The sequence below is a fragment of the Telmatherina bonti genome (genome assembly GCF_933228915.1).
Source record: "Telmatherina bonti genome assembly, chromosome: 18".
Taxonomy (NCBI): domain Eukaryota; kingdom Metazoa; phylum Chordata; class Actinopteri; order Atheriniformes; family Telmatherinidae; genus Telmatherina; species Telmatherina bonti.
This window is the reverse complement of record NC_136616.1, coordinates 10,253,184-10,274,436: the sequence shown is the minus strand read 5'-3', so window position 1 is coordinate 10,274,436 and position 21,253 is coordinate 10,253,184. Positions and strand designations below refer to the sequence as shown.

At 41.5% G+C, this 21,253-nt stretch overlaps 1 protein-coding gene across 1 annotated transcript; it reads right to left on the bottom strand.

Annotated features, from left to right (window-relative positions):
• Positions 1-11,726: 11,726 nt before the first annotated feature.
• Positions 11,727-20,773, bottom strand: znf16l (zinc finger protein 16 like). The gene is made up of 3 exons (XM_079258088.1): positions 20,015-20,773; positions 15,470-15,682; positions 11,727-15,355 (listed from the first exon to the last, which is right to left on the bottom strand). Exons 1-3 carry the CDS (start codon positions 20,754-20,756, stop codon positions 14,664-14,666), a joined length of 1,647 nt encoding a protein of 548 aa, XP_079114214.1. The 5' UTR covers positions 20,757-20,773; the 3' UTR covers positions 11,727-14,663.
• Positions 20,774-21,253: the final 480 nt, after the last annotated feature.

The following is a 21,253-nucleotide window of genomic DNA, read 5'->3' as shown; positions in this document are numbered from 1 at the left end:
TAACATGTTCATTTCAGGTAAAGATGGTGCAGCATAGATGGAGGAGTAAATGGAAATCTTTTTACAAATGATTAATGGTAAAAATAAAACCACAATGTTTGATCTCAAACAACAGTAAATGCAGAGTTTTACAATGAACCTAATCTATCACCATTGCTTTACTTGTGACCTTAGAATAAATTCTTGGAAACCCAAGAACAGAAAGAGGATCTGATAAAAAATTTTTATTTATCTTCAAGTGTATTTTATAGAAACACAAGAGACTACTCAGGTCTGATTCTGATGGAGGTTTTCTGTCCTGATTCTGGTTCTGCTGGAGGTTTTTACATCCAGGTTATGGTTCTTATGGAGGTATTCTAAAAGGAGGTTTCCTCTCGACTGTCTCCTGACTGGAGAAGAGAGCCAGGATCTGATTTCAGATGAAGTTTAGGCCAGCATAACATGCAGAGTTGTCAATAAGCTGGCCAACAGTGTGTTCCAATAGTTTCAGATCTGTCAGAAACTTTTTGTCTCCTCACACAGCTGTTGAATTCATATCTGTGTAAACCAAACAGACCTGCTCCTGTCGGAAGTTTAGACTCCAGAGATGTTAGCACACATGAGTCTGGATCAGGGAGGAGCTAGAGGAGGACCAGGGTGGCGCTTGCCACCTCTGAAGTCTGATTGGACACCACAAGTTTCACCTTGGGTGATTAATGGTCACTGGAGGAGGAAGAAACATTTTTCCAGACCTACATGGATCACCAGAATCTCCCTTAAACATTTGGCTGCACATTTCTAGAGGAGATTTTGTCCCTGTTCAAGTACAACTATACAGTTATATAAATCTATGAACCTGATGTTAGTGTGAAGCTATGGAGCAGGACTAACCTAGCTGTAAGTTCTGGAAACTTCCAGTCATCCAGTTGTACTCTATTCTACCATCCGGTCAACTGGCAGATGCTTTTATCCAAAACCATTTACATTTGATAAGTGATCAATTAAACAGCAATGCATGTGTTGTTGGTGGGAGGAAGTCAGAGTACCTGGAGAGAACCAACGGGGATAACATGCACATTTCGCACAGAAAGGCCACTGCTTAAACCTGGGCATCAAAATGCTGAAATTCTGTGCTTTGTTTGGTTACTGCAGTGTTTCTCAATTCTTCCTCAGAACCCCCTGCCCTGCTTGTCTTACAGGGAACCCTACCCTAGTCATACTTTAACGAAATAAAGGGCTTGTTAACATGTTCCAAAGAACTTGATGAGGAAGTTCAATAACCTCACTCGGACTTTGGTACGGCTGACCACCTCCATGGCCGTGTTGTTCATCCGTCAGCAAGGTTGTTGTCGTCCAGGGTTCAGTTTTATTCACGCTGTATCTCCTCCCTCTTGACCATCTCCTTCAAAAACATGGTGTCTTGTATCACTTTTATGCAGATGATACACAAATTTATTTGCCATTAAAGAAGAGCAGCAATAGCTTGACTGTCTTAATGTTGTCACAATGTTGTTGTTACGGCTGCCTGTTCCTTGCTCTTCAGCCTGCTAATTCTGAACCTTCAGCTGGGATTCCTGCTCAAACACAGCTCTGATTGCTGCCTCCTGGCTGGGATTGGTCCTTCCTGTCACCTGCTCATCTCCACCCTGCTCACTGGATAATTGGAGCTCTGAGCTCAGCTGATTCCACTAATCGCCATGACTTAAAAGACACCAGGAGTCCTTCATTCAATGGCTACCACTGGCTCAGTAGTGGTCTGCCCTCAGCTTGTGTTGTGACTCTGAACTTTTGCATTTCTGGAGGACTTTGACAGAGCTGCATTGTTTTCTCTTGTGTTGTTCATTTTTGTGGTTCTTAAATCTTGTTTGTGGCTATAAAATCCAGTTGTGTTACATCTGTTAGTTTTTTTGTTTGAATAATTAAACCAGTGCTGCTTTTGTTTGGAGAACTGCTTTATGGGCTTGTTTTGCTCTTGGTTTGGCTATTTTGAGGCCATTTCTGGCCTGTTCTTGCCTTGTCTTCCCCCTTTGGACAATAAGTCTGCATTGGTCCATATGTACACCTGACCATGGGTCTTTCTTCTGTGCGGCTCAGTTGCCCTAGCAGAGTCTGGGTTGTAACAGTCTGGTTGGGTCTGTCAGTACAGCAGACCCACAGCCACTAACCTGGGCGTGATGATGAACTCAGATCTTAAACTTCATAAACAAGTTAATGCGGTTGTGAAAAGTAGTTTTTATCATCTTCACCTTTTAGCTAAAGTTAAATCTTTTTATCCTTCTCTGATTTTGAGCATGTCATGCTTTTATTTCCTGGTGTCTGGACCACTGCAACGCACTTTATTGTGGAATTAATCACAGAGCACTTTATCAACTGCAGTTGGTACAAAATGCCGCCTCTTAACAGGAACCAAAAAACATAAGCACATCGCCCCAATTCTGGCGTCTTTGCACTGGCTTCCTGTTTGTTTTAGAGTTGATTTTATTTGTTTTTTGTTTTTTGTTTTTTTTAAGGCATTGAGCGGACTGGCTCCTAAATACATCTCTGACCTCATCCAAATTTATACTCCCCAGCACGCTCTGAGGTCAGAGGGCCAGCTCCAGCTTATGGTCCCGAAGGCGAGGCTTAAAACTCGGGGGGACAGGGCCTTTTCTGTGGCTGGACCTAGACTGCAGAATGCCCTTAATGTCCCCCAGCTGAGTTTTGCCTCTCTTCCAGGTCATGTGAGTGAAACCCTGAAATATATATAATGATTATATCATTATTTTTTAAAACTTACATTTACTTCCTTTTTCATAAATAATTCCCTTCAACAATCAATGCACAAAAAATATTGACAAATTTCAAAGCATCATATTAAAGCAGCTTTTCTTTCCTATACTCAGTGAATTCACTGAAACGGTCTATTCTTCTGGCTGTGGTTTAACACTGGGACACATACAGGTCAGTCTACAACATACACAAACCATTTTTAAGTAATACTGTTCCGTGCTATGAACTACCGTGCTTTGTGTTGTGCTGCTTAGAAGGTGTGTTTAGTGTGTACAACTCCAAGTACCCACTCCGTTGGAGATGTGATAGCCATCTGGTCTCCTCCACATCCCGGGAATCAATCTGACAGTATTCTTGAGTAAAAGCAGCATTTCAGCACACACTAGTCCAGCACCATCTCTGATGTCAAACCTGTGGTCAGCTACCACCAAAGACCATTTAAATACTATAAACGTACATACACATTTACACTGACTAGTTTTTTATCTGAGGAATAAAAATGTAACAGAACACATTATGGGACTACTAGACAATGTAGCCAACAGAGAAGTTGCAGAAACCAAAAATACAAACTGAAATTATCACCAACTCCACTTCATACACAGATAAAGATAACTTACTAATGTGAAAATACTTCAAACAAATAAGAATTTAAACAAATGTTGCTGAATCGGTGTTGTTTGGGAACATCAGAAGCTAAGGAAGAGGAAAGACACAGACCAGGCCGAGGCAGACCCCAGTCCCAGTTACAGCAGTCCGACAGCTCCCAACACGCTGCTGCTTCACGTCGACATTGTCCACCTGACGACGGCGGGCCCACGTAGGGAGAACTGTATGAGATAAAAAGGAAGTGGACTCACAATATTGACTGTTTAAACTTCTGAAGACAATGTGAGTAATGACTCCATCCGGTCTCGTCAAACTGAATTCATTTACTGGATTTCTGAACCATCAGTGTCGTTCAAGGAGACAATTTTTCTGTAATGTCAGGTTCTTTCTCTGAACCACTGATCTGTCTCATCTTGTTGGTTAAAGGTTTCTTTTGGTGTCTGGTGGAAAAGGTTTTGGTTTCCAGCTGATTGTTTTAGCAGCTCAGAGAGAAGATCGCTGTTAAACAGATCACGACTGAAACTCTTCCCAGGAACAGCTACTGCACCACCTTTAGCTCAGGTTTACCTTCTACATTCTGCTCCCTGCATGAATAAAGTGTTAACCATCTAAAATGATTATTATTTATATGTAGGTTGAAGTCAAAGACAGTTTTCATCACAGAATCTGCTTTTAATGCTTTCAGGACATAAGAGACTTTTCTCTACTTTCAGATATTTGTTTTTCCTCCATTCTTGGAGGTTTTTTTTTTGTTGTTTTATGTTTTGTAAAAAAGTGCATCTCTTGAAAAACTCTGACACTGGATGGCTGGAATACAAATTTTTGTGTTTTTAAAATCATTGGAGGACAATCATTGTATTTCTTTTGTTTAAATTGCTGAAACATTTTCACTGCTTAAAAAAACAAATATATAATTAATGTAATGTTTGATTAATGTTTGATTACTTGATGTCATTTTTTTTTTTTTTTTAAATAAAAAATGCTAAAATAAAACGTGTTATTATCCTTAGGGGGTTGGGATTTTATATATAAAGATCCAAATCAGTTATTATCCATTCTTATTTAAGACTTGAATGAATGAATGAATGAATGAAAACCAAAAATGTATTTGATGGAAGATAACTTTTTAATCATATATTTGTTGGTAATGAAAACCTTTGGGGAATGAAAAAGTGGGAAATAATGTATGTTTAATGGTTTTATAGCAGTTTTTGTCCTGAAATAAAATGAAATGGTAAACTGAAGCAAACCTCAAGGTGTCAAACTCCAGTCCTCAAGGGTCAGTGTCCTGCAGGTTTCTGTTGTCTCTGTGCTCCAACACACCTGACCGAAATCCATTAACAGGTTGACAGGAAGCTGCTGCATCCATTTGATCTGAATCTGCTGTGTTGGTAGAGGGACCTGCCGGATACCGGCCCTCGAGGACCGGAGCTTCTGGATGGAGCACAGCTGCTGCGGACATGGGGTTTCCTGCCGCTGGGAGGGAGCATGAGAAAAGATTGGAACAAAGTTGTTGTTTTTGTCGGGCCTATGTGTTTACCGTCTAACAGTTCCTGTGCTGGTCCATGTTGTCGCTGGGACTTTGGGGTTGGGGTCGATGCTGGGCCATAATTAAACTGGACATCTCCTGACAGGAAAATAAAAATGACTGATGAGCAACATGAACACAACATGACTCATCTTAATGTGGGTCGTTATCATGGCGGCTGTCACGGTCTTTAGGTCAGGGGACAGGATATGAATCATCATGTAAAAACTGTCCCCTGAGAGCTTCGTCTCTGCTGTCCCGTCAGACATTTGGTGATGGATGTTCTGTGGAGGTGTCCATGGTTTCAGGTGTCCAGTTACCAAAAATGTTTTCCACAGAGCGCCATGAAATTTGGGATGGTGGTGTGAAGAGAGTCAGAAGTCATAAGAAGGGTCAAAATCTACCAAATAAAAAAGAACAATACAAAAAGCAGAGGAGGCCCAAACATACAAAAACCTGTTTTATACTTTCTAGTAAAAAAGAAAAAGAAAATTTCAGAGTAAACACTCAGCATCCTTCCAGTTAAAGACCAACTCTCTGTTACTGCTCTGGTGCAAAGTGGAAAACTATCTACAAGTACATCATTCATTCATTCTTTCATTTATTATCGGTACTGCTTAGTCTGATGAAGGGTCACAGAGGAGCCGGAGCCAATCCCAGCAGTCTTTGGGTGAGAGGCGCGGTACACCCTGGACATGTCGCCAGTCCGTCACAGGCAAGCACAACAATCTCTCAGAAAAGAATATCTTCTTAAAACACGTTTGGAAATATTATTCAAGTCCATTTCTCCTTCTCAGTAATCCGTATCGACTCTGGTTGGAGATCAGACACATCCTGAGATTCTTATTGGAACCTGATTGCAAGAATAAATCTTTTACATTATCTTTCTCCTCATTATTTCCAATCAACATGTGACTGCTGGGGAAGCGTTCAACAAGATGGTGACCCCAACGCCACTGGAAAAGGAGAATCATTGGACACTGTGGAGAGAACTGGTCTAGTGGTTCAGTCCTGGGAGTCCCACATCATTAAAGAAAACTCCTTTTTACTAAAGTCTGTACTGTGGGGTTGTATTGCTGGCTGGAAATATTTATTCTAATTGCAGTAAATATTAATCTAAATATTATGTGTTTTAAATGTATTGAATAATTCCTGAAAAGAATTGAATGTGCAGGAATAAAGTTGCTATCCTTTGGGATCACATGTTTCAAGATAAAAATCCATTTTGATAAGAGAAATCCATTCAGTAGAGCTTGGAGTTCTGTTCCCTGATTTGTGGGATTTAGACATTTCCAGAAATAAATTCCCCATTTAGATCAACATCCGAGGTCAGAAGTGATAACTTCCCAGTTATCTTTCCTTCGGATTCGTGACAAGAAAGGAATTTCCTGTAAGGGTTGGAAGTCCCTGTAGAACAGCTGAATTTTGTGTTAAAAAGCATGAATATGTCTTAATTGTTGTGAAATTTAACTTTGTATGTTTTCTGTGTGTGTTTGATCTGAAATTGGGAAAGATTGACTAAGAAAAATGATGGTTTGACATTAAAAAATTGCCACACAAAGAACATCAAAAGCTAATTAGAAAGTGCCGTCACGATGATGCAGAGGTGGAAGGTCGAAAAAAAAAAAAGAAAGAAATGTTAGAGAACAGATTAAGGAATTAGTGTGAACTTTTTTTTCTCCATGTGCCGAAGCAGAAAGCTGTTTAGAGACTAAAATGAACTAAATTAAGAAAGTCTAATCTTCTGCTCTAAGTTCAGCTTGTTGGAAACAAAAAAAAGTATATTAGAAATATGACAGAAATGATGATTGTGCTGCTCTCTGCATTCACGGCCACGTCACTAAGAAGTCACCACCTGAGCCTGTTGACATCACCAGATATGAAACATGTCTCAATCAGCACCAATGGTCCAGATGCTTCTGATATTTAGGGAAATATCTCCTATAGATATCTATGGATTCTTGCCCTTTTCACACAGTGTTACCCACCATCATTATCACTTCTTTTACATCCACAGCTAAATGACGTAGCATCAATCCTCCTCCACACCTGCTGAGTCTAATTCTTTAAGGACCCCTCCTTCTCCACTAGGTAACAGATTAGTTCAGGATGTGTTGCCAATCCACCAAGCTCTCGGTTGGCAGATGTTGCTGAGGTATTGATGCTGAAGGGCCTGAAGGCCTGAAAGTTGCAGGATCATTCAGCGCAACAAACTCAGAAGACTTGGATGCCCTGAACTTGACGTCAAGTCTCTAAGAAACAAGAGACAACATGACAAAGCGCCTGCAAAGAACGTCAAAAAGCCAAAGAGGTCAGAAGTTAACTATCTAGTTAACTAACTATCTCATCTGCAAGGAGAAACGGAAGCGATCTTGGAAGGCGAAAGACTGGAGATCCTGAATGAAGTGAGGGACAAGAAGTGGCAGATCATTGACGAAAGCTGCAGGCAGGAGAATGTTTCTGTCAGCTGTCAACCAGGAGTGAAAGAAAGATGGTCTGCTCTTTGTAACGCAGCTCAGGTAAATATTTCCCCTGAGACATTCCCAGTACGTTGTTCAGGAGGAAATGAGCATGTTGTGACTATTTGTGCCTTTAGATAAACTAGGAATTCAGACGCATCACCACAACATTTCCACAGGAAAGCTGAACCACTGCTTATTAAAAAATAATCTCTGCTGTCCTCGGGCAGCAAAAGTGAAGACTCAGCACTTACAGATCGTCCTCCTAAAGGTAAGAATAAAACCTGATGTTAGATTTTTGAAGAGGATTGAAAAGCGACCAGAAATGCAGACTTTTTTATTGTCTCTTAGATGCATAAAAAGATAATAGTTTGCAGCTCTAAACAAGGGATTATAATGTTATATAATTGTTTATGTGTTAGTCTAAGCAACAATTTCAATAAAAAATAAATGACAAGAGACATTAGATCCCATAAACCCCATCATTCTGCCCTTTTTATGTAATTATAAACAACACATATTCCTGGTCAGTACTCTTTTTCACAGAGTTGCCTTCTGTGGAGGCAATGAGAGAAGTCGCCATCTGATGGTTTACCTTGGGGAAAAGGAGGAGGCGCCCTTTAAAGAGGAGGTAAATCAGACACGGCGTTACTTTGAGTTCACAGAGACAGAGTTGGTTTTTCTCTCCCCAGCTGCCATCTGTTGGCAGAAAAGTGAATTTCTTTAGTAACTGCAGTGTTGTGGCTGTGTCATGTGTTCCACAGTTAAACATTAAACTGTGTGTCTTTATGAATTTCCTCACTACAAACTAACTTAAAACTGTTGTTCTGATTCTGACCCAGCAGGATGGTGACGAGGACATTGCAGGTGAACTGATGAAGATTGTCACAACAAGAGGTGAAACAGCTGCAGCATGCAAAGATCCGCCTGGGAACGGAGGTCCCAGCAGATGTGCACATTCCCAGTCCCTTCCTAATGGGCCTAACACTCAACCTCAGCTGCTTAAAAGAACTAAAAATACTTTTAAAGTTTTTCAAAAGATATTCCTCGAGTTGGATGAGCTGAAAGTAAGTCCTTAGGTTATGTTGCTGAAATTTAAGCTGCTGTGCTAAAGATAATAATGTGATGAGGGGACATTTAAGCTGTCCTCCAACTAAAGAAGAAATGTTTTATCATTTGGGATGAGTTGTTTATATACTGTGTTTAGGAACACTGTTTAGACATTTAAGCTTTCCTCAAACTAAGAAGGAAATGTTGCACCATTATTTGCAAAGTGTTTGCACACTGTGTGTAGAGGTAGTGTTGAGTTTTTTAACGACGCCTAGTACAATGTAAGGTACTTTTATACAGCAGAACCCAAATCAGTCAAATCAGTTCAAATGTTCAGTCTTTCAGAGAGTTCTGCAGGGATACTTTACATTACGTTTAATGATTTATTTTCTAAAAGATACATTTTTGTGTACTTTTAATATGTACACACTCATCCTGTCACTGTCGGTCAGTTACTGACAGGTGTCTGAATAAACAGATCCTAAAACTGGAACTTCAATGTGTCATTTATTCTGCCTTACATAAATAAGTTCTTGTACTGAAAATAATTAAGGTAACAATTTGCATGGACATTTCTGAGTAGAATGAAAGGAGAAGAAATAAGTTAGAACTAAAATGAGTCATTTAAACACTATAAATATTAAGTTGGTTAAACATAAATAAGCGTGCAGATGGCAAGGCAAATCATGTTACTTGATAAAAAGTAATTATTAGTAATTAGAGAAGTCTTGTGGCGTGTACTCAGTACTAATTCAACTGAAATACCTTAAAGGTGGAGTATGTAAGATTTTCAATATTTTCAAAATAAATTAACTAAAAAAATTACTACAATCATAATTAGATAGTTTTTAAACATGTAGGTTCCAGTCTGTCCATATTTGATGCGTTATTAAATGACAAGTTTAATTAATGACAAAGACCCTTCTTGAATGTTTTTTGACCAGTAAAAAAAAAGTACTTTTTTCCACCAGTAGGGGGAGTATAAGCCCATTTATTGCAGAGCGGCTCTGAGCAACAGCTCGCAAGCGATTCCTGCCCTCATTGGAGCTGGCAAGGAGGAGGGGTGAGGGGTGAGTTTTGCTCATTACTGCCAACCTGTGGTCGTTTGTGGAGGTAGAAGTTTTGTGGTTTTGCTCACGACCTGGTGTTTGCCACCTGGTGGTGGAAAGAATCACCTTGAAATCTTACATACTCTGCCTTTAAAAACATCCTTGAAAGTATTTACATCAGTTTTTCACGTTGAGCCAGCTCATCATTTGTTAAAGTGTAGACTTAAAATAAAACTTAAAACCTTGTGAAAAGGTTGGATCTGACAGATTCCACAGATCTTCTCGCTAGTAGAGACAGAACGTCCACCGGCAAACGCTACGCACATGCTCATTACATCCCAATCCGGGAAGTTCAGCTGTTACTGAACCAGGAGCAGAGCTATAATTTTTTATGTGGGGGACAGACTTTCTCAGGATCGTTTATTAATAAAAGAAATGATTGTGTTTCTCTCTAATAAGTCCAAACTCTCACATCTACTGCTGTAATAACCGTGGTCACATGAGAAAGACGAGAAATAAAACATCTTTACATGGAAATGTCTGGAACAATAAAGCTCAATAGAAAGATAAATTGGTTGTTCTGGTGGGACCAGTTCTGGTTTACTGTCTGGTTGACGAGACTGGATCCTTGTGGGACCATTTCCAGACTGGGAGTTGTCAGGTTGCTGAAACTGGAACTGGGGTCTACTTCAGCCTGGTCTGTCCTTTCTCATTGTAAAAATTTCAGAAATATTCCCTTTTCCTTCATTCTTCTATGGCATGAGGTGGAAAATGTATTTCTCCATATTTTCATGTTGCTGCTTTAAAATCAACTCGCATCCTTACTGAATCGTAGCTTTAGTTTAGTCAGCAACATGGATACAGAGGTACTCGGAGCATTTTCACAGTTGATTTTCATCTTCAATAAGAGTTGACCTGTCCAGGGTGGATCCCGCCTCTCGCCCAATGATTGCTGGGAAAGGCTCCGGCTTCCCACGACCCTGAATTAGACTGAGCGGTTAAGAAGATGGATGGATGGAAAATGTAAAGTTTTATTACCTGGCTTGATGAATAGTTCCTAAATTCCATTTCAGACTCCAACATATAAACATATACTCTAAATATATACTCTAAATATGACAGTTTCCCCCAAATTATCTTAAAACGAATCTAGTGCTGCCATATAAAACTCAGGAATGTGACATCACAACACAAAGCATTGTGGGATTTGCAGTAGGGTGGCAAACGAAGCGCATCAGAAAATGTAGTCACAACTGGTTTGCAGAATACTTTTTTAAAGAATATTTTCAGCGATGGCGAAGTCTTCCTGACTGTAACAACAGACCATTGTGACATGGTTGTTCTTTTTTTTGTTTTCCAACATGGAAACAAAAGGCTGTATAGTGGCATAGTGGTTAGAACTGTGGTCTCACAGCAAGACGGTTGCTGGTTTGATCCTCAGCTGGAGTGAGGCTTGGACAGTGACCTTTCTGTGTGGAGTTTGCATGTTCTCCCCGTGTATACGCAGGATCTCTCCAGGTACTCTGGCTTCCTCCCACCATCCGAAGACATGCATGTTAGGTTGATTGGTTACTCTAAATTGCCTCTAGGTTTGAGTGGTTGTTTGTCTCTGTGTGGTCCTCAGATGGACTGGCAAGCTGTCCAGGGTGTACCCTGCCTTTTGCTCAAAGACTGCTGGGAAAGGCTCCAGCTGTTTGAGGCATTGTCATATTAGTAAGTCACTCCGATGTGCGTGAGAGATAACTTTAGTGTGTCATCTTGAAAATCCAGTAGTTTTTACATGAAGTTGCTAACAGGCAGAAGCTCCATCACCTCCTTGGTACAGACAATAAACTTTTTGGCAACTTTGGCAAGACAAATCTCTCATTGGGGGAACATTCAGTTTCCAACCCTTGGGGACCAAATCTTTGTTTGTTCAGCAAATAACTTTGTTGGATATGTTGGAGTCTGAAGCATCCATGTGCTGTGGAAACCACCCTGCCTTGTGCCAGTACCTAAAATATCCCAAATATCTGAACCAAACTACTACACACCAATTGGGATTATAACCAATTGCCCAACATCTCCCATCCTAAAAGTCCTACAGACTCGACGACTCTTCTTTCTGGATGCAGGCTGCAGAGTTTTGTGAGAACCTCTAGAACATTCCTGAACTGTCTGGCTTGTCAACTCAACTGGAACCAGTTTTTGGTCTGCAGAATCTGAAGTAAATGTGTTGAAACATTTTAAACCACAAAAAATGACTTTAGGTAAAATTTATTTTATTGGACTGGTGGTGTAATGCTGTACAGTTTTGTAAGAGGCATTCAGTATTGTACCAGTAGCATGTACTGTAGGTGTGGGGAAACAGCTGACTTACTGCAGGTACATACAATGTATGCATAAAGTATGTACAAAGTACACACCTACAGCATATAAAGTAAGAAAAAAAGGCTTCAAATGAAAACACTCCCATAAAGTACAAATATTGTACGCAAGTAACAGTTCTGAGAGTCCAGTACTCCGGAGTGTGTTTAGTTACATGTCACTGCTGTCCCTTGTTAGAAAACATGTTCACAACATCATGTGTTAATTTTCACAAAGCAGATTGTCTCCAGTTCTATGGACATGGTCTGTGGTAGCGGTTTTAGTCAACGTCCTCTGTTTCTATGGTCTTTCACTCCTTTTTTTTCCCCAGGGGATTTCTTTTATAATAAAGACATGTACAATTTCCAATATATAATCTGTAACATTATATTATAGTGCTTTGAAATAACATGACAAGGATCTCCACACGTTGCACCAAACAGGAGGAAGTCAGCAGGATGAGCTTGGTGGTGTGCGAATAGTAAATTTACAGCTCTTTTCACAGGTTCGTTCACCAACACAGAGCATTTTCACTGTGTGTCTGATGGTCCTGAAGCCGCAGCAGGATAAAGACCAGATCAGTGAGTGGATATGACCCCAACTCTTTTATTTCAATACAGTCTATTATCAAGAAAATAAAAGCTGTCATAATGCTGCCTGCATGAGGAAGATGTTCAACCAGTGGGTAATGTTTTTATCATGGCATCCAAGTTCTCTTTCGATTGATTCCTACAGGTTTTATGGCTTTTCTTCATTACTGAGAGCCAATCTGGAATGCCAGGTTTGAGATGGTAAATCTAAAAGGAAATTCTTATTTCTCCTTTTTTATTAGGCTGCTGAAACACCATGATGTTATTAACAACTCATTTTCCAAAGAAGCGGAACATTTCCAGCCCAATGAGCCAAGTTTGGGTAGATTCCTGATGGGTTGTTAGAAGGAACTCAGCTGCGTCCACACAGGAGGAGAGAAGAATGTTTTACTTTAGTTCCTGAACTGTCTTCTTCCACCTGCATCACTGACATTCACCTCCACAAGCTCTCTACTCTCTGCAGGTAAGGGTGTCTTCGGCACGTTTACGGATTCATCTCAACTCCTGGGCCTATCTGAAAGCTGCTACAAACATGTTTATTTGTTGTGTGTTGATCGTGCCTTTAAACCAAACAGCTGACTGACAACTAAATCCAGAGACGACTTCCCAATGAGAAGTGACTCATTAAAGTCGTTGCTGTTGGACCAGCCTTCAAATAGGTCAGTGGGACAGCTTTGGATTGCTTTAAGTCAGATTTATTTTATGGATTCCAGTTTGCTCAGTCATACCGTGTCCTCTAATACCATGATTTTCAACATATTGTTCATGCAAACTACCAAAACCCAAGCAGAGAAACCATGCGTGGCTTGTTTTCATCCACCACCTCTCACCACACGATATAGTCAGACTCCTGTCCTCTGATAAAACCAGTTAAGGTAAATAACATTTTAATAGTGATGAATTGTCTTTACTGTGACGTTTGTCAGACATGTTTTGTTAATGAAATGTTGCCAGAAAACTACAAATATGAACTACTCCAGTACTGTCTATCTACCACCTCTCTGACCTGCTAAAACAACTGATATTAGATCAAATAAGTTGATTTTTATCTCTAAGGAGATACTTTCTAAAAACACTGTTAAATATTAGATCTTAATGACCCCCATTTATTTATTATGGGACTTGGTTTCTATAATTTCAGGCTCCAAAACTCTGGTTTCATGCTGGAAAAAAATACAACTCATCTGTGTGGAAATTGAAGTCACACCAGTTTTGTACAGCCAACACCTCTTGGACCCCTATGCTATTTGGGGTCTCAGGGACAGACACCACTGTTCTCGTCATACCAGTAGCTGCTGTGTTCCACCGGGTTCTCGTCTGGGGCCTGATCTGTTCCAACACTTTCTTTGGGCGGTGTAATCAGGAAATCCTTGTGCTGACTAGAACCAGCACTTTTTGTCCATGAAGTAACAGGTTTGTCTGTGAGACATGAAGGTCTGAATGACTCCTACAGCTCTTACTTTTAAACGCAGCTTATTGCGTTTGGTCCTAGAGATCATTCATACTGTAACCATTGGAACAGTATTGGAAAGAATTTAATTAATATGTGTTTTCATTGATGAGCTGATTGAAAAGTGCTCTGGCTGGTAAGATTCGGCTGGTAATAACAGAGTTAAAGGAACCTTGTTTTATATCCCTACGACTTTGGACATTTACTTTTTCAGACCTTCAGAGGGGGTTGGTGTTCATCAGGAATGACAAAGTCCAGTCATCGAGGGCTACCATCCTGTTAGTTTTAGATGTTTACTGCTGCAACACACCTAGCTCAACTCAATGGGTGATGAAAAGGCTGGTGTAGAACATGTCGGAGAACCATTTCATTTCAATCAGGTGTGTTGCATCAGGGAAATATCTGAACTGTAGGATGACACCTATCAAGGATTGGTCTTGGTGTCCCTGGTTTGTATGAACTCAACTTAATTGCTCATGAAACCTCTTGGCTCAAAGACATGGTTGGTATTAGACGAGTAACTTTATGTATTTATATGATTCCTCCATGAAACTTAAGAGAAGTGCAGTAAAAGAGTAGGGATCATACTTCAGAGTGAAAAATGAACATCCTGATGGAGCTGGAAGTTCAGACTGAACTTGCAGCACCAACTTGTTATGACTGACTCCACCTGATGAAGATGATGTGATCAGAAGTTCCAGAATTAGGATTTTATGGACCCTGAGAAAACCGTCTGAGGTGAAGGATGAAATCTGAAGCTCCCTGATGTCTTGATGCCTTGTGGGAAATCCAGCCCTGTTCTCCGTGACCAGGATAAGACGACAGGCCTGGGGCTTATGGAGGGGTTCTGGGAGTTATGGTGGCATACTGGGAGGGCAGCGGGTTGCAGCGGTGGCTCTTGTAGGTGCCCAGATGACGGAAGCTGCGTCCACACTGCTGGCAGCAGTAGGGCGTGGCCCCGCTGTGGATCCGCTGATGGGTGTAGAGGTTCCCCAACTCCTTGAAGCGCCGCCCACACTGAGGACAAGCGTATGGGCTCTCACCAGTATGAACCCGCTGGTGTCTCTTCAGCCCAGACAGGACGGAGAAGCCCTTCCCACACTGTGGACATGGGAAAGGGCTCTGAGCACCGCTGTGGATCAGCCGGTGGCTCTTTAACCGGGCAGCATGCCGGAACCGCTCCCCACATTCTGGGCACATGAAGGGCTTCTCTCCAGTGTGGATGCGCTGGTGCTGCCTTAGGTTACCAAGGTAATTAAAATGGCGGCCACAGTCCCCACACTTGTAACCCCCTTCAATCTTAATCTCTTTTTTCACAAGGCCCCCTCCTGGACCAATGCCAACCATGGGGCCGTCGTTCTGGCCGTTTCCCTCCCCCACAGAGGATGCAGAAGAGGAGGTGGACTGCAGGGCCTTGAGAGAATCAGAGTCTGGATGTATCAGTTTGATATGTTCCTCCAGGAACATGGAATCAGGACAGAAGGTTCCACAAAGTGAGCAGATGAAAGTATGACCAGAGAACGGACCTGAAACAGAAACACGAGTTACAGATATGACTTACATCTAAACGTCTTCCTTCCACGGTCTCTGAAGACGAGTGGAAAAGAAGAGGAACCCAACAGTCCTGACCAATCCCGTACCTCCCTCTGGTGGGTTGGTGCTGCCCTTCAGGGGGCTTCCTCCCTCTCCTGGAGAACTCTGGGGCTCCATGGAGAACTCTGTATGCTTGGCTCCTGAGAGAGGCGCTGGGCTCTGCTCCAGTCCACCATCATCTCTCTGGCATGACTCTTCTTCATCTTCATCATCCTCCATCTCACTGGTGTGGCTGTTTTCACAGTCAGGTTCCTTCATGGCTGCAGCAAAAACAGGGAAACATAATGGTTTACTCCTACATCTGGACTGTGGTTGGAACTGGACCAGCAACAAGACATGATGAAAAATATGTGGAGCTCATTTTCCGAGTTTGTTAAATGACTGGTTAGGAGATCCAGCTGCAGTCTAGACTGATGCCATAAGGCACATACAGGGAACAGAGTGAATAGCTGTTAACAGTACATCAGTTTTACACATGCAGAAAAAACAACTGCAGGCTGATGTGTTGTGTCCTTCAGCTCTTCCACGGTCAGCGGCGGGAGGTGGTAAGGGTGAGGAGGTCCCAGAAGAGGGAAATGTTGCTGCCAAGCATCCAGTTGTCCACAGCATTAGAGCGCATCTGGAAGCAGTCGGCTTCTGACCAAAGCTGTACTCCAAACACCAACTAACAGCTGTTCTGTGGTCATGATGTCATAGCTGGTCAACTTGGAAAACAGAGCTGTGATGTGTAACATAGTGACAGTTATGTGTGACTCAGTGAGTTAACCTCTTCACTACTGCATGGTCACCAGTGATCCAATAACAAACTTTATCACCATCTGGGGCTCATAAAGAGGATGAAAGATCATCTTTGCATTTTCACCTTCCCATATGAAGCCTTCCTGTCAGGGAAGGTGTTGTAAATGGTAAATGGACTTGTACTTCTATAGCGCTTTTCTAGTCATACAGACCACTCAAAGCGCTTTACACTACTTGTCACATTCACCCATTCACACACACACACTCATTCTACACACTTATACCCCGATAGGCACATCGGGGGGCAGTTTGGGGTTCAGTGTCTTGCCCTAGGACACTTCGGCATTTCAGGGGAAGCCTGGAATCGATCCCTCAACTTACCTGTTGAAGGACAACTGCTCTTCCTCCTGAGCTACAGCCGCCCCATTTGGGTGTGCATTTGGGTACGCCAGAAAGGAGAGAAACACCACATGCAAACGGTTATAAATAAGACTCCAGATCCTGTTGAAAATCTAAACTTGGTGTGAAAATCTGGACTAAATTATTCTACAGAGTTTCTAGGAATACTCTGGCTTCCTCCCACCATCCTAAAAAAATGGTGCCAGGTTAGGTTGTCCCTCTAAATTCTCATTAGAAGTAGGGCTGTGACGACATGCTTTTGTCCCAATTCGATTCCTACTTTTTTGGGTGCCAATTCAATTTAAATTGCGATTCTCACAATTCTTAGATATTGCTGATTTTCATAGATTAAAAACAAATAAAAATGTATAAAACTTTTTTTGTCATTTTTCTTGATTTCAATGAAGAAAAAACAACACAGTAGCCTGATCATCATTCTGCTGCTGTAATGCTCAAGAAGACGAGTTGGAAGATCAATAAAAATCAATAAAAATGACAAGAAATTTATCATGAATAATTTTTGTTTGAAAAAATAAATCAATTTTAAAATTGTAAATCAGAAAAATCCTGATTTTCTATTTTCCCACCCCTACTGAGAAGTGTTGTTTGTCTCTTTTTGTGATGGCCAGCTTACCTATCCAGGTGTACTCTAACCTGGTCGCAGCTGGGATGGACTCCAGCTTCCATTGACTCTGCTTGCACTTAACTTAGAAACTATAGAACATGGATTTTTGAGTTGTTTGGTTTTTTTTTGGAGGGTTTCTAGGTCACATAAGAGCAGACCGAGTTTCAGATGATTACATACAGACAGAGTACTACTTCCACCTGCTGACTTTTTGGGATATTACCATTTTACTTTATCTATTTGTGAAGAGCCAGTTTGGTAGACCATCTGCTGTGAAGCAGGGCAGTCTGTCATTTATAAACATTTAAAGTATTTTTGCTTTAACCCCTGTTGACTTCTAAAGAAGATGAAGGCCATCCTGCTTTGTTGCATTTCCATCTTTCCCCAGAATCCATCTGTCTGGAGAGTGTTAGAGAAAAGAAGTGTAGGTTCAGTCTTTTGAGATGTAAATAAAGAAAATGATCGTTCGCCCAACAGAAGTCTAGACTAACTGCTACGTTTAAAGCACGATTTCAACCAAGTCACTTTGGCCACTTTATTTTGTTGTCCAAACATAATTAAAATTATTGGATTGAAATAAGATTCTACAAACATCAATCAAGCTCACAACACTGTTAGCAAATTATCCGTTATTGGCTTAATTACACAAATAACAAAATAACTTTCCACTAATGTCTTCTTTTCACATTTGCAAATACGAGTTGATTGTTTCATCTTGAAGTACCACGATCTTATCAGTCCAGATACAGTTATGGTCAGACTTATTTCTAGAATTTCTCAAGAAATGTTTGAAAAAAGTTTTATTCATATGTTTTTAAAAATGGGTAAATTCATGTGAAAATGCAGCTTCTAACAGATACTGACATTGAAAAATTATTTGACCTATTAAGGCAAATAAACAATATTCTACATAAAGATCGTGATTCTTGAATTCCTGATAGTTCAGGAATTGGCTTTCACAGCCACAATTAAGGAAATAGAAGTTCGCATTGTACATATCTCTCATCAATAAATAAGTGCTTTTCATAGAACTTACTTTTAAAGATCAAACTGCAAAAAAAATCTTTTATTTCAATAAAAAATAAACAGATAAATAGAGCTTCATCTATTTTACCAGCTACAGTTATGACATCTTCAAAGATTTATCATGTGATTCTAAAGCCATATTCTGAGGAGATACGTTTTACTTTAGGACCATATGTAATAAATAAATTACACCCCCCCCCTTTAGAAACATGGTCAGGTGCCACATAAATGTAGAAGGGAAAGGTCAGGCTGCTGGTTTGCGGACCAGGACTTCATCAACCTGGCTGAGTCAGATGGTTGTAACACAATCTGATGCTAGAAAACCTGAAACATTCAAAAACCTTAGAACAACAGGACAGATGTGTCCCAGTGTATCCTGAGATACATCATGAATGTACGGGTTGTATTTTACAAGTTTTGTATCGGATATATGTGCTTATAGTTTGCTTGCTTTAACCAGTTGTTCTTATTAATCTTTGGTTCAAATCTTACATTTACAGGATGGCCTCTGATTGACCCAACTCAGATGTTCTCAGAGGCTCCGCAGTAAAGAGCCGAAATACCGGCCTGCAGTCTGGACCTCTGATGGTGATCCAGCTCTCAAGGTCCATAGTTGGCCACACCTGGACTAGGCCACTGTAAATGTGTTGGGAAGCTAAACTGGGTAGAAAAATCAGCTGGCAGTTTTTTAACCCAGGATTTGGGAAAAATCATGCAGGTCATGAGCACTAAGAAGCACACATACAAAAAATTATAAATATGTGTCTGACCTGACCGCATTAGAGCTGAAGATGTTTTAAAATTCTGAAGTTTGCTAATGCCATCCTCGTTGAGAAACAAATATCAAATTAACAGCCACTTGATAACAGCAGCTAGCTTTTGGCCACCCAACATGACACCATAACAAATAATGCAACGTCACCGGGAATGGTCTATAAAAGGAACATTTCGGAGTCTCTCAAATGCACAGAAGTTGACCAAACTGAGACAATCTGGGTCTAAAGATTGTGAAACAATGTTAGAAATGTAAACTTGTAAAACTTTGGAAATTCCCATGAGAATGAGTGTATAATATTATCAAACGATTCAGGAAATCAGGAGGATTCTCCGTATGAATGGGACCTGGACGAAGGTCAGAATGTGACGTGGGCATATGTTGAAAATGAAAATATCTTTGCAACACGTCTGACTCTAAATCAATAAGTCGTTGTGCAGAACTTGGCTGTTAGATCCATTTGCTTTGGGTCAGGTGTGTTCAAGCAGGGATTCACTGAAAACCTGTGGGGCGGCTCTCAGGGACTACGTTGACTAGTCCTGCCATGAGGCAAATTTCACACCTATGATGGCTAAATCAATGCCAAGACGTACATGGATGTTAAGATATGTTCTCATCAAGGCGTCGCTTTCAAAGATGTCCTTTCAGCTTTCAGTAAGATGATGCTAAACTACACACTGCTTCCATCACAACAGCGTGGCTTCACAGGAGAAGAGTCCTGGTGCTGAACTGGCCTGCAGACCAGACCTTTCACAACAGAAACACAGGTCCAGTTCTGTTGAGCAGCCAGAATCCTGCATTGGACCATAATGGGGGGGGGGGTTTCCTCTTTCAAATCAACTGGTGTCCCCACTTTCCATACATTTACAGCCCTGTTGTAAATGTATGTGAAGAGTGGACGCTGCACAATGATAAATATCACCTTGGAATGGCTCTTTACATACGTGTCACTGCCATCATGATTAAAATGACTTCATAAATTCCATGCAAGTGTAAAATGTCTTCATTGTGACATTTTATATTTTTTACCTCTCAGGTCTGAGGGATACTCCATCGGTGTCATCCACTCGTACTCACACATGCGCTTGCTTGCAGAGGGGATGAGGCTGAAGATGTCCTCTCCTGCGGCCTCGGTGTCTCCCTGAGCAGGCCCGGAGCCCACCACTCCGCCATCCGACCACAGGCTGAGGGGGTGCGGCTCCGGCTCCTGGGAAAGGTCCTTCTCCCCGCTAGCATGGCTCATCTGGTCTCCGTCCACTTCGGCACACCCTCTGGAGTTCTTATCTTTCATCAGATAGTCACAGATAGCATCGATGTTCTCCTTCTTCACGGCGGGGAAGGCAGCTTTGGCTCTGCGGGGATCCGCGTTGTTGTGTTTGGAAGCGGAGCTGAAGTCGTGTTTCCTGAAGCCGGACTCTGCAGAGGGTTCCGCGGACGCTAAACCAGGGAAAGGGTCCTTCTGGACTGTTTCTAGTCTGGTCTTTAACACTTCGATCTCCTCGGTTTTGTCGCGCAGCTCCATTTTCAGAAGCCGGATCCTGACGCTGACCATCTTGCGGATCTCGGACAGCGCCGTCTCCAGGACTACGCTGATGTTCCTGCCCAGGTGCTCCGTGATGTCGCTGAGCGAGCACAGCAGCTCCTCGTCGCTTTCCAGCTCCACGAATTCATCCTCAGCTCGACCTGCTGAAGCTGGGAGTTCCATGAAAGCGCAGTGGAGCTCAGAAGACAGCCTGGTTTCCGCAAAACTGCGGTTTCTTTTGCGACTCATAGATTCCGCTTCGTAGCGACGCCGGTTTCTGGAGAGTTTGTCCCGCTAGCTCGAAGCTAATCAGCGAGCTAATGTTTGGACCAGACGACCGGAAGACAGAGCGGGGACCGGATATGACGTCGCATAGTATGGCACTTAAAGATGGCCACAAAAAAAAAAAAAAAAAAGAATTCTAGAAAACAATTGTTTCATTGTCTTTCTGTAAATTTAAGTCATACCTCAACAGAATGGATGATAAACTGTAGTTGCTTAGTTGTAACTTCATTAATTTCATTGTAATGTAATTTCACATGTAACTTCATTGCTTGGAGTAACTCTGGAGCTGCTGGAGCTGATTGTCCAAAGAAGAATGCTGCACAAGCTGATGAAGATGATGGAGAATTTTTCACACCCTCTCCACAACACAGTGAAGAAACAAAGTGTGTTCCGTGACAGGCTTCTTCAGGTCCGATGCAAGACTGAAAGATACAGAAGATCATTCCTGCCAGCAGCCTCCG

Coding starts and splice junctions, on each gene's coding strand:
- znf16l (XM_079258088.1), bottom strand. CDS start 20,756: ATGAGTCGCAAAAGAAACCGCAGTTTTGCGGAAACCAGGCTGTCTTCT. Junction 15,683..20,014: donor GTATCCCTCAGACCTGAGAG/GTAAAAAATATA, acceptor TTTTTGCTGCAG/CCATGAAGGAACCTGACTGT. Junction 15,356..15,469: donor CACCAACCCACCAGAGGGAG/GTACGGGATTGG, acceptor TTTCTGTTTCAG/GTCCGTTCTCTGGTCATACT.